This window comes from Terrapene carolina, unplaced genomic scaffold (genome assembly GCF_002925995.2).
Source record: "Terrapene carolina triunguis isolate 2854851 unplaced genomic scaffold, T_m_triunguis-2.0 Scaffold51199, whole genome shotgun sequence".
NCBI classification, from domain to species: domain Eukaryota; kingdom Metazoa; phylum Chordata; order Testudines; family Emydidae; genus Terrapene; species Terrapene triunguis.
Window position 1 is genome coordinate 14,858 of NW_020715550.1, and position 11,365 is coordinate 26,222.

Here is an 11,365-nt window from a genome sequence, read left to right on the forward strand (position 1 = left end):
AGGCCCTGTGGAGTTGGTGGTTTGCCTGGGGTGATTGTCTTTCCAGATCTCTACTGTAGGTGGTGCCAAGACACCAAACAATTAGCCGGTGTCCGTACCACAGCCGGGAAGTAGGTAGGTGGCTGCGGGAGGGGGAGCGGTGGCATCGCTAAAGCTGCGGCACGAATTTCTCGAGGGGCGTTTTCGACCTTTCTTTTTATGCCGTATTGTAAAAGTGGCCAACCGCCCGAAGCTTCCCCGGAAAGGAACATTGCTGCTGGATTTGAATTTCCCCTGCTGGTTGGGTGCAGACGGGATTCAGAGGCACAGAATAGAAGCCCTTGTTCCAAAAGCCCCCCGGCGTAACATTTTCAGCAGAGCATCCTTTTGAACCCCTTTTGCAAAAAACAACCAACCAACCCGTTACACCACGACAGCCAGTTAATACAAGAGCAGCCTGCCCCCTCTTCTCTGAACACCCTCCAGTTGGTCCATAACCCCGAGGCAATCAGCCTCCTCCAGCCCTGGCCTGGAGCAGCTATGGGGGGGAGGAAGGCGGCTGGGGGGCTGCAGGGGACGGGTCAGTAGCCTGGCTGGCACCTCGCACTCAGGGCTGGTGCTGCACAGACAGTCTCTGTCTGCATTGAGGTCTGTTTTCCAGCAACTCTCAGATTTAGTCCCCCCGGGAGCTGGCTCTGTGCTGGCTGTGGTCTGGGGGCCGTGGGGAGGGCAGGAGGGCTGGGAACGCCGCACAGCAGAGCAGGCCTGAATTCCGGTTTGGGTGCCCAGACCCCTGCCCGTGCCATGGCAGTAGGGCAGAGAAGGGACCCAGGGCAGGGAGAGACCTCAGTAAACAAATACACTCTGGGCCTCGGGAGCTCCGACTCCAAAGAGCCCGGAGGGGGCTGGGACGCCCACGCCCAACTCTTCCGGCTGGGCCAGATACACTGCAAAGCCCAGTGCCCCCAGGCCTCAGCGACCCCCTTCCTGCCCAGGGCCAGGCACGCAGACCGTGGCTGCTAGAGGGGGAGGCAGCAAGCTGTCGCTGGGGGGCAGCCTGGCTTCCTGGCTGGGCAGGTGACGGGCGAGTGCTCATCTCCCAGTCTGTGCGGGGCGAGCAGCGATTCCTTTCCCCTCTGGGCGCCCCCCTGTCTGAGCCGTGCCTGGGCAGCCGTGTCCGGCCTCGCCGGGGTCGCCCCACAAGGGCTGTGAGAGAAGCACACGGCAGCCGCTCTCAAGTGCCACCTTCCTTCCCATCACTGTTCCGCCTGCAGCAGGATGAGAGAAGCCACCCGATGCACCAGCCCTTCCTGCCTCGGCCACGACGCCCACCGGGCACTGCTTCCCGCAGCCCCAGCCTGGCTAGGACAGGCCCTCCCTGGCAGCGGTGATCCCCACGGGGCCACACCTCATTGCCTGGGCATGACCTCTCCCAAGCTTCAGCCTAAACGTTCCCTTCCCTCTTGCCACCCCCTCAGAAAACCCCACAAGGAGGGTGATGCCACGAGCAGGCGTAAGCCAGAGATGCAGAGATCATGATACCGCGGAGTCAAAAGGCAGAGACTTTATTTATGAGATGGGGAGTTAACCTGTGGAACTCACTGCTACCAGATATCCTCCGTATTAAAATACAACCAATCCCAGATATTTATGTGAATAACGAGATCCACCATAGGCTCAGATAGTTGACAGCCCCATTGCCGGACCCAGTGTTTCTGCTTCGCTCCCCACGCAGTGACATTAACCCTTCGGACGCTGCAAGTGAGTGTCCCCTATCCTCCCACCCTTGCATCCCTTGGCCTGGCAGGCTGGGGAATGCCTGTGCCTGGTGGGATTGGCAGTCGCAGTGGAAGCTCCTCTGGTCTTGGTCCCATCTCTGCTCCCTGCCGGGGAGGCCGTGCTACACGATGAGGCCGGCGCTCAGGGCTCCCAGCGCCAGCAGCAGGATGATGAGGTGGTAGGACAGCAACGAGGCCAGGGACCGGTCTGGTGGGGAATCTAAACAAGAGCGATGGGGTCAGGTCCTGTCGGCGGGGACCGGCGATGCCGGGGGGTAGCTGCACCACTAGAGCGTGGCTGGGGCAGGAGCTGGGATACCCGGGGACCTTCTCCCCCATTCCATATGGGGCAAGAGGGCTGGGTCTGGGCAGGGCCGTGCCGGCCTCGCTGCCGGCGTCTCCTCTGGGGAGTCGCAGTCCGTTCTGCCCAGGAGCTCGGTGCCTGACGACTCTGACCCGGAGCAGAATGAGGAGAGTGGGAAGTGATGGGGCCCCTCGGTCCCCCCAGCCTGAGTCCCTGCTCTGCCTGTGAGCAGCTGAACTCCTCCCTGGGCCCTGCCCCGCTGATGTTCCAGACCCTTCCCCTGAGCTCTCAGAGCAAAGCCCAGCTCTCCCCGTGCCCGGCAGCGCTTACCCGGGGGGTTACCTGGACACAGGTCCTTCGGGGAGATCATCCTGGAGCTGTTACTGGCGGGGTGCCGGGCTGTGCAGATGACGGCCGGCAGAGCCTCGAAAGGTCTCCGAGAGACGCGCAGAGTGGCTCTGGTGGATACGACCACGCCGCTGTCCTTTTGAGTCCAGCTGTAGGCCACCTGTCCCCCTCTCTCCCCGGCCACGCAGCGCATGGTGTAGTGACAGGTTCCATTGTCACAGGTCACCGAGTCACAGACAATCGTTGTCGCCGGCACTTGCTCTGCGAGGGGGAAGGGGGGAGAGAAACGGGATAAAATCCCTGGCGCAGCTTCCTAGCAGCTGCCTGGAACTGCAGGAGGAAGCCGAGGGCAGGAGCCTCTGCCCCAGCCCAGCATGGTTGGAGCAGGGGTGGGTGGAGCATCTGCCCCTAGATGGCTGGTCAAACATTGGTCAAATACTGTCAAAAACACCGTAAAGCACCGACGTATTAGAACAGGAACACCGGTAACAAAATACGGCCGTGGGCTCCAGTCCGCTTAGCCTTAGCGACTTCTGTTTAATCGCCCCCCCAAAAAGTTACTGACCAGGGATGGTGGGTGAACTCCCACTTCAGGGAGGCTAGCATGACAGCCCCACCTCTTCCAACTGAGCACCCCCGCTCCCCGCAGCCAGAGCCCCAAGCATGCCCCCCCCACCCCAGCGGCCAGAGCCCGGAGCCTCCCCCCCCCGTGGCTGGAGGAGCCACAGGCCACCCCAACCCCTGGACACTGGCTGGAGCTCAGCCCCCGCCGGCTTGGGGTGAAGCACAGGTGGGGCCAGGGCCTGGGTTAGGGGAGGCTTAGCCTGCCCGGGTCTTCAGTACCATGGGAGGCGGGTATTGAACTTTAGTTCCGTTATTTGAACTCAGAAAAGGGCAAATCCCAATGAACCGAAGTTGTAAGAAAAGGAAAGACGAATGATTCCTGGTCCCTTTTCTAGCAACGTTCTGTTACCTCTTCACTGTGAACGTGAGTCGAGACTGAACAGTTACAAAAGCAAAGACAAATGAAATGAAGCAGCAATAAAAGAAAAAGAAAGAACAAAATCCATTTTTAACGGCACGTAAGCTAGGCGGGCAGCTGGCCAGCTGTTCGAGCAGCTCGCTTGGCAGTCTCTTATTTTTCTTTATCTGTTTCGTGTAGGTCCCAGCCGTCATCCCCGTCAGCGAATTCATCCGTGTGTCCTTCTTCCTCTTCCTTGGATGAACATTGGGTCAGTTCTTCACCTGCCATTTTCTTTTCTCATCTTACACAGCAGGGGAGACTTTCCGTCACTTTCTGGATTTTCAGTGCAGGATCCCCAAACCGGCCAACGGAGCCATTTAAAGTGTTACAGGCGTTTCTGCCGCTGTAGCTAGATTGCAAGGCGGACGCTGCTTTGATTTAAGTGCGGGGATTGCACTCCGCACTGTTTTACGGCTGGCCGGGCTGCCGTTTGTGCCATAACTTGCAACCGCCATCCGAACGGTTTGTTCGCTGGTTTAGCCTTTAAAATTCGCATGGGACGCTCTGAGGTCACAAGCAGAAATGGAATCACCGTTGCAGACGTCTTGGAAGCATGGATCTAGAAGGTAGACAACAGGGGGTGTGTCTCACGGGGTTCACGCCACTCACGGCTGGGGCGCCTCCTTGTGGCTCACCGGGGGATTCGCTCACCGCTGGTTTGCCGCCGCCGCTTGCGGTTTCTTGGCTCCCTTGTCCCAGTCGCGCACTTGGTGGCTTCTCTCCTGCTCCGCGAGCTCCAGCGCTTCCTCTTTGTGGCTTGACCCTCAGGCCAGGCTGCTGCAGTTTCCTCCCTTCACGGGGATCAGAGTCTCGCTAAATAAACCGCCTCAGGAAGTCTTCAAAATCCATTGCCCTGCCCCTGTTACCCTCCCCGCGGGCCAGGCCCTCCCTCCCTCTACACCGGCTCCCTACAGTCACCAGCTCAGGTCCAGGTGGCCTGGTGTTTGCTGCTCCCTTCTCTCAACCCCGAGAGTGACTGTGACTCTGCCCCTGGCCCCGCCCGGCCCTTTCTGCTGCTTTCCTCTCCCTGGTTTTATACCAGCCCAGCCGGGCTTCAGGCTCAATTCGGGCTGTCTATCCAGCCCACACCTTACCCAGGTGCAGCCCACCCTGTCAGGTAGCCCCTCCTGAGCCCTTTTACTCCTTGAGCGGCGGTGTAGGGTGAACACCCCGTCAGTGCGGGAGTGATCCCTTCGTTTTTCCGTGATATCGTCCCTTTTCCTTCCTCGCGTCCGCTCTTGTAAGTGGACTGTGTTCCCTGCGCTCACGAGAACGTGTTTGAACGTTCAGGAACCCGTGCTGGGCATCAGACGACGCAGAAGTGTCGTTTCCCACGTTCTGAATGGACTAAACGCCGGGTTCAAGCAGTGAACTGAATGTTGAGATTCACGTTCGATGGCACAGTGGGTTATCCGCACTTGGCCACCCCTTGTCCGCCAGCCGCGGCTGCACATTGGAAGATCTTTGAGACGGTTGGTAGAAGATGCCCAGCGAGTACCATGAGACGTTCTCGGCGTGGCTCTGCTAACGATGCTGAAAAAAGGCTGCTGGGTCTTGTTTGGTTTTGAACACCAGGACAACGCTCTTCCCTTCTGGCCCGTGTGGAGAGAAAACTGTCAGATCTTCAGCTTCCCCTGTGAGAAGCTGCCATGTCCGGGCAGCACGGCCAGACCACCGAGGGCGTGAATGCTCGTTTGTCGTCAAAGCCCAGGCAGCCTCCATGTGAGCCGCGGCGTTGGTCCCAACACCAGACCATTCCTGGGACCTGGTTCGTTGACAATATTTTTTAACAGTCCGCAGTCTCCTGGCCTGGTGAGCAATGGACCAGACGGCGTGGCAATGCTCAGCTGCACGCGGGAATGAGTAAAGCTCCGGCTGTGGCGTCATTACCGTGATGTCATGCGACTATTGCTCCATCTGTCTGACACTAGAGACACATGAGGGGCTTGCGCAAGACGAACCCCGAGGGCTGGGGTCACAAAGGAACGTAGGGATGCTGGGAGCCGCCGATTCTGACTCTGAGGGGCCTGGGACGCCACTGAGATTCACAAGCCTGAGTCTGGCGCCCGGGTGTCCCGTGCGATGAATGGGGACAGACAGGTACAAAGAGATTCGCACTGGGCAGGGAGCCCCCAGGCTAGTCAATGGGAGATGCTGGCGGGATGGGGCATCCTCCCCCTTTGCTGCCTGTCTTTGCTGGGGACTCTCAGCTGGGAACTCTCTCTTGGGCGCGGGCTGCCGAGGCCTCCCCTTGTACCGTGTAGCCCCGTGGTGAGGGTCCTCCCCTGGGTGGGAGAAGGGGTTTGAACAGGGAGCTGCCACCTCGCTGGTGAGTGATATAACTACCGGGCTCTGGGATAGCCTGGCGGGGGGCTCTTTGGATCTCTGATTAATGAGTGGCTGGAGCAGGGGATCGGATCCTGGGGCTCCCTGCTCCGGGGGGAGCTCTCTACCCACCGGCTACGGAGCTGTTCTCGTGCCGGTTCTCTTTGCGGCCCCATGACTCTGCACTGGCCCAGCCGCAGGGACGCTCCAGACCCTTCCCTTGATATCTCCCTGGGGGGCAGCAGCTTTCTCAGAGTGGGAGGTGGGGCAGGGGATTCCTGGGGTGACGCGGCCCCTTTAAGTGCAAAAGTGTTGGAGACCAGAGTGGTGTCATTGAAATAGTCGTGGGGTGAGTGCCGAGGCGGGGACCCGATGCCAGCTCTCTCCAGTGTTTCCCTGCGGAGGGCATTACCTGCGCAGAAGTCCTTCGGGGAGACCGTCCTCCTGGAGCTGTTCCCGTCGGGGGCACGTGCCATGCAGGTGACGTCCTCCCGAGCTGCCTGGTGCCGCTGAGGGATGTGCACGATGGAGTCCGTGGACAGAACGCTGCTGGGGGCGTTACTCCAGCTGTAGGTCACGTTCTCCCTTCCATCCCTGACGGTGCAGCGCAGGGTGTAGATACAGGCATCATCCTCACAGGCCACTGAGTCACAGGCGATGGTGGGTGGCAGTTGTCCCTCTGTGTGGGGGGGGGGAGAAACACAGAACAGGCTGAAATCCCTGCAGCAACTTACCAGCTGCTGCCTGGATTTGCTGGGGGAGCAGCGCGCAGGGAGCCCTCTGCATCTTTGCAGCACGCTTGGAGCAGGGGCAGAGGGACATGAAGGTAATGGCACAGCTGGGAGGGAGAGGACGAAGGAGGGATCATTTGGCGAGGTGCAGGGGGGCCTAGCTTGGGGATCGGTTGGGGGTTTGAGCTGGTTGAAATTTTCCAATGAACATCTTTTCCATCTGGAAATTTGGTTTAGTCAAAATTGCCTTTTTGGGGGGGGGGGGGGCGGGAGTTGATGCCAAGAAAAATGTTCAGTTTTCTGAAGCAGGTATTCAAAGCCAAACCCCAAACGTTGCATTTCAAACAGACTTTCCCCTCCTCCCATTGGAGTCCACTGTAATTGGCAAGGTCGTTGTGGAAACCGATCAGCATTTCGACACCTCGTGTTTCAGAGGGAGCGAAAATGTCAAAATGTTTAATTTCCTGATGGGATCTTTTGCAACTTTTCATGCCACAATTTTTTTTTTTTGGTTATTGACAGATTTCTACTTCACATCCCGATCTGGGACAAAAGCAGATGTCGAAATGGCCCCGTGCAAGGGAAACGTTGTTCCTGACTAACTCCCTTAGGGTGACCAGCGCTGGAGTTGTGGGATGGGGGATGGGGCAAGCAGAGCAGGAAGTGGAGCCCTGGTGGGGTGGGGGAAAACCTCAATTCCAAGAGGAGTTTGGGTTTCTGATGGGCCAGGGCCGTGTGGGGCAGGGGCCAGGATGGGGGAAGGAAGCTGCAGCAGAGCACGAGAGGGAAAGGGCTGCAGAAGACGGAGGAGCAGGGAGACAGGGCTGGTGAGCAGCAGAAGAGACAAGCACCAGGTGGAGGAAGAGGAGTTGTTTGCCAGCGGCTGTGAGTTTCCTGAGCAGGGTGGGTTCCAGGCTCCCTCAGGGATCCCCCTGCCCCAGCACTTACTGGACACGTGCAGCGTGAATTCTCTGTAGGCGAATTGCTCTTTGTCTGTGCTGAATTCGACGGTGTAGCTGCCCGTGTCCTCCATCCTCAGGTCGGTGATCTGAAGCGAGTAGCTCTCATCAGAGAATCGCAGGCGTCCCTCGTAGGATGGGTCAAACACCAGGACGCGGGGAGGTTTCCCTGCGGTGACGGTGACTAGACTCTTTGTGTTTACCGACCAGGCCCCGTTTTTAAATTTCTGTGCTGCTGAGATCCTCAGGGGGAAAGTGACCGATCCTCCCAGAATCCCGGTCAGCTCCGTCTCGTCTGCGGCTGCTCTGGAGTACTCTGGTGCACGGGAGGGAAGAACAGGGAATAGATCTACCATGGACGCACCAGGCCAGTTCCCTCCCCGGTCGCCGTTCAGGCTCCCACAGGAACCAGGGGGAGTCACGGATTACGGGAGTGGGAGAAACTGTTTCCCCTGGATCTGGGCTCAAAACCCACAGATTGCAGATCTGGATGTCAAACGTCCCATGGCCAGGCAGCCTTCCCCCCTGGGGCATTGGTTTGGATATTACAGAGCAAGGGGCCATTTGTGAGGTTGAGAGCCGGATCTGGCTTTGGAACACATCCGCTCTTGGGGGACAGAGATCTGGTAGCAGTAGAGGGTTCTTACCCTTGCATGGGGAGCAGCCTCTAGATAAAAGACCCTCAAAAGGGACAAAGACCCTCACTGGGCTAGAGCGGGAGATGCTTTTCCAGGGGTTTTATCCACGAAGCCATGGGAAGCTGATGATCCTATTACAGCCCATTGAACAGCTGAACAAATCTGTCTGTCTATCTCCATGCCCACCCATCTCTTCCCCCCCCCCCCCCCCGCCCCGGTGCTGGGGAATGGTGGGTCGTGCCGTAACCACTATAGCAGAGGGAATACCTGCTACCACAGAAATGGTCTTGCCAGTATCTCCACCTAGCAAATTATCTGCCAGGCGCTTTAGCAGCCGGGCCCTGCTGGTGCCAGGGGGAACCTCAAAGGGCAACTTCAAACCCCTTAGGGCAGCAGGTCTCCTGGGAGAGGCAAGTACCAGCCCTGGTAACTGCCTCCCAGGCCGGAAGTAGCCAACGTGGCATTTCTGTTGGTATTGCCACATCCCCACTAGCGGTTCAGGGGCTGGGAAGCAGACGAGCGACGAAATGCAGGCTGAGATCCTGGGCCTCATTCTCCATCGCGCTGCGTCTTGCGTAACCACTTCCCCCAGGGCAAAGCCAGTGTGAAATGCCCCTGGTGTGATCCGGGAGCATTTTACATGCAGGGCCGCGGAGGATCGGGCCCGACCAGGGGGTCTTGGAAAAATCTTCTTGGTGTGCATGAGACGGGTCGACCCAAAGGGTCAGGTCGGTCCCGCCCGCCCCGTGGCTCACGCTGGGCCGGGCCCAGCTGTCGTACAGGCGCAAGGAGGGACCGTTTCATCTCAGCCTCGTGACTGTCATTGGGGAATCGCCCCCTCCCCACCCCAAGCCCCTCTCCTCTCCCCTCCCACTCCTGAGCCGGGCTCTCGTTCGCTCCCTCTCCAGCGGTCTGGGTAGTCTGAGGGCCCTGCTGTGGTTCTGTGTGCAGGTCACGCTCCCAGTGTGGCTGGGCCCCGGCAGTCCCTGTGCAGGGGGTGGGGAGCTGGGGCAGGAAGCACTAATCCGTGCGGATCCCCCCGAGCAGCCGCCGGGAGCTGCTAGGGAAGCAGTAATAACCCTGCCCCGCTACCCCTAGGGACCAGCGCTCAGAGCATCCCCTGCTGCAACACGGCCACCTCGCAGGAATCCCCTTCCCTCCCTCCTCTCAGCCTCCAGCCCCACAACCTGACCCCTCCTTTTCCCTTCCCCAAGTCCTCCTGTCTCTCTGCCCCAGAGGTCCCCCCACAACTCTCTATGCTTTGCCCTGCCATTATGCAGAGCGTCCCTCCCAGCGTCATCCCTCTGCCCCCTGCTGCGGGGAGATGGTCCCCCAAGACCACAGGGGCACTCTCAGGCCTGGCCAGACCCCTCCCTCGCCCCCCCCCTCCAGGCTTTTCGGGGTCTGTGTAGCTTCCCACGGGTCTTGCCCCCAGCTGCTGGAGAGGAGGGGACCCTGCAGGGTCAGGTGAGCTGGGAGTGCAGGGCTATTCCTGCCCCGGGCTCTATCTCTGTTCAGCTCTGCTGATGCCCTGCAATCCCAACATGCAGCCCCCCCCTTCCCGCCCTGGAGTCCCCCTCCCTCCCTCAGCTCTGCTGATGCCCCTCAATCCTGACATGCAGCCCTGAGCCCCCCCACATTCCAGCCCTGGACTCCCCTTCCCTCCTTCAGATCTGCTGATGCCCCTCAGTCCCGACATGCAGCCCCCACACCCCCCCGGTTATTTCAGCCCTGGCTGAGTAGCTGTTTGCAGGGCTGGATTAACTCTACATGGAAAAGAAGGCAAATGGATTGAATCAAACCCTAGACTCCCAGTTGCCCAAGGCGCGGGGTTTGTGGCTGACCCGCGGTCACTGTTTCCTGCACTCTAATTCAGACAGATCACTCACCTCCAAGCTGTAAGAGCAGAAGAAGCAAAAGAAAAGAAGGTCGAAGAAGAGCCCCCTCCATCCTGACAGCGTAGGGCAGCGGGCGTCGGAGATCCTCACCAAATGGAGCCAGAGCCTGGAGCGGTTCGGATGTGGACGTCTGGCTGGCAGGGCGATCCTGGCTACCCTCTGTGGCTGAGGATGGACTGCAAAGAAACGAATCGCCCTGCGGCTCTGCAATTTCTCCACTGGGAGATGGGATTTGGCAAGACCAGACCCCACTGGCCGTGATGTGACTCAGCTCTTGGGGTAAGTCACCCAATGAGCTCAAAGCAGCCAAGTTCCCTAAACCCCACAGGGTGTGTCACTCTGCGCGCAGGGCTACACTCAGCCAGGGTCCTCTAATTGCTCAGGGGCGGCGGGTGGGTCTAAAACGGACACAGCTCCTGCGTTATTGGATGGTTCTGTCTATTGCACCGGAGAGTCTGTCACGCTAGGAATTCACAGTTACCCTGGGGCCCCTTGACACGACAGTAGCATATACCTCGATAGCATTCATCACCATGTATTTTTTGACAGGTTTCCATGAGAAAAAGCTTGGAAGAATAGAGTGAGAGAGCTTAAAGATTAAAAAAAGAATGCTTGGGTAAGGTTTAGAGGAAAAAAAGGAAAGAAAGGTTGTTTGGTGAGGTTGAGTAAGGAGAGATGATTTTAAAGGCCTAGTTTGGCATGTTATTAAAGAATAGAGAACTTAAAGAAAAATAAAGATTTTTGTTTTTAAAGGGTTAGTTTGAAAGAAAAGAGGCAAGTTATTAAAGAGAAGAGAGATTTTTGGTGAGGTTTAATAAGGAGAGGTGTTTTTAAAGGACTAGTTTGGTATGTTATTAAAGAATAAAACAATTTGAGATAAATGTAAAAGGTGTATTAAATATAAGAGTAGGTTAATAAAAAGCATTTAAAAAGAGTTAAATAAAAGAGAAACATATAAAGAGAGGTTAAAAGAGAGAACAGAGCAAGAAAAGGGAAAAGAAAGCCCTTTGGCAAAGGGCAAAGCTAGACAGCCCGTGGTTGAGTCAGAGAGAGAGATCTTACCCGTCCAAGTGTTTCTGCGGAAAGAAGCAACTTCCCAGGTACACAGCCCCTTAGGCTTGTTACCACCGCCTTTGGGTCGGCCCAATCAGATGTGGTTCTATAGCAGTGTCATACAATTCATTTTCCTGAACCAATCCTGTAGTCCCAAGGTTTTTAAACAAGAGCCACCTCCCCCCCACAACTGCCTTAATCTTATATAAAAAAACGAACCCCAAGCATTTTCCCCGCCATGTAGCCCATTTACCTAGGGGCTTTAATAAAAGTTAAAACTATAAGCCCTTAGTAACAAACAATTTTTAAAAGTTTTCCCGTATGTTTT

General features: G+C 57.5%; 1 protein-coding gene across 2 annotated transcripts; it reads right to left on the reverse strand.

The window, feature by feature from the left end:
* Positions 1-1,528: 1,528 nt before the first annotated feature.
* Positions 1,529-10,192, reverse strand: LOC113405840 (SLAM family member 5-like). 2 transcript variants are annotated; one of them, XM_026647103.1, is made up of 5 exons: positions 9,976-10,192; positions 7,438-7,764; positions 6,171-6,437; positions 2,404-2,670; positions 1,529-1,977 (listed from the first exon to the last, which is right to left on the reverse strand). In XM_026647103.1, the coding sequence occupies exons 1-5, from the start codon at positions 10,034-10,036 to the stop codon at positions 1,880-1,882; spliced, it is 1,020 nt and encodes a 339-aa protein (XP_026502888.1). In that variant the 5' UTR covers positions 10,037-10,192; the 3' UTR covers positions 1,529-1,879. The 2 variants fall into 2 exon arrangements, with proteins under 2 accessions (XP_026502888.1, XP_026502887.1); XM_026647102.1 differs by having other exon boundaries at positions 2,392-2,670.
* Positions 10,193-11,365: the final 1,173 nt, after the last annotated feature.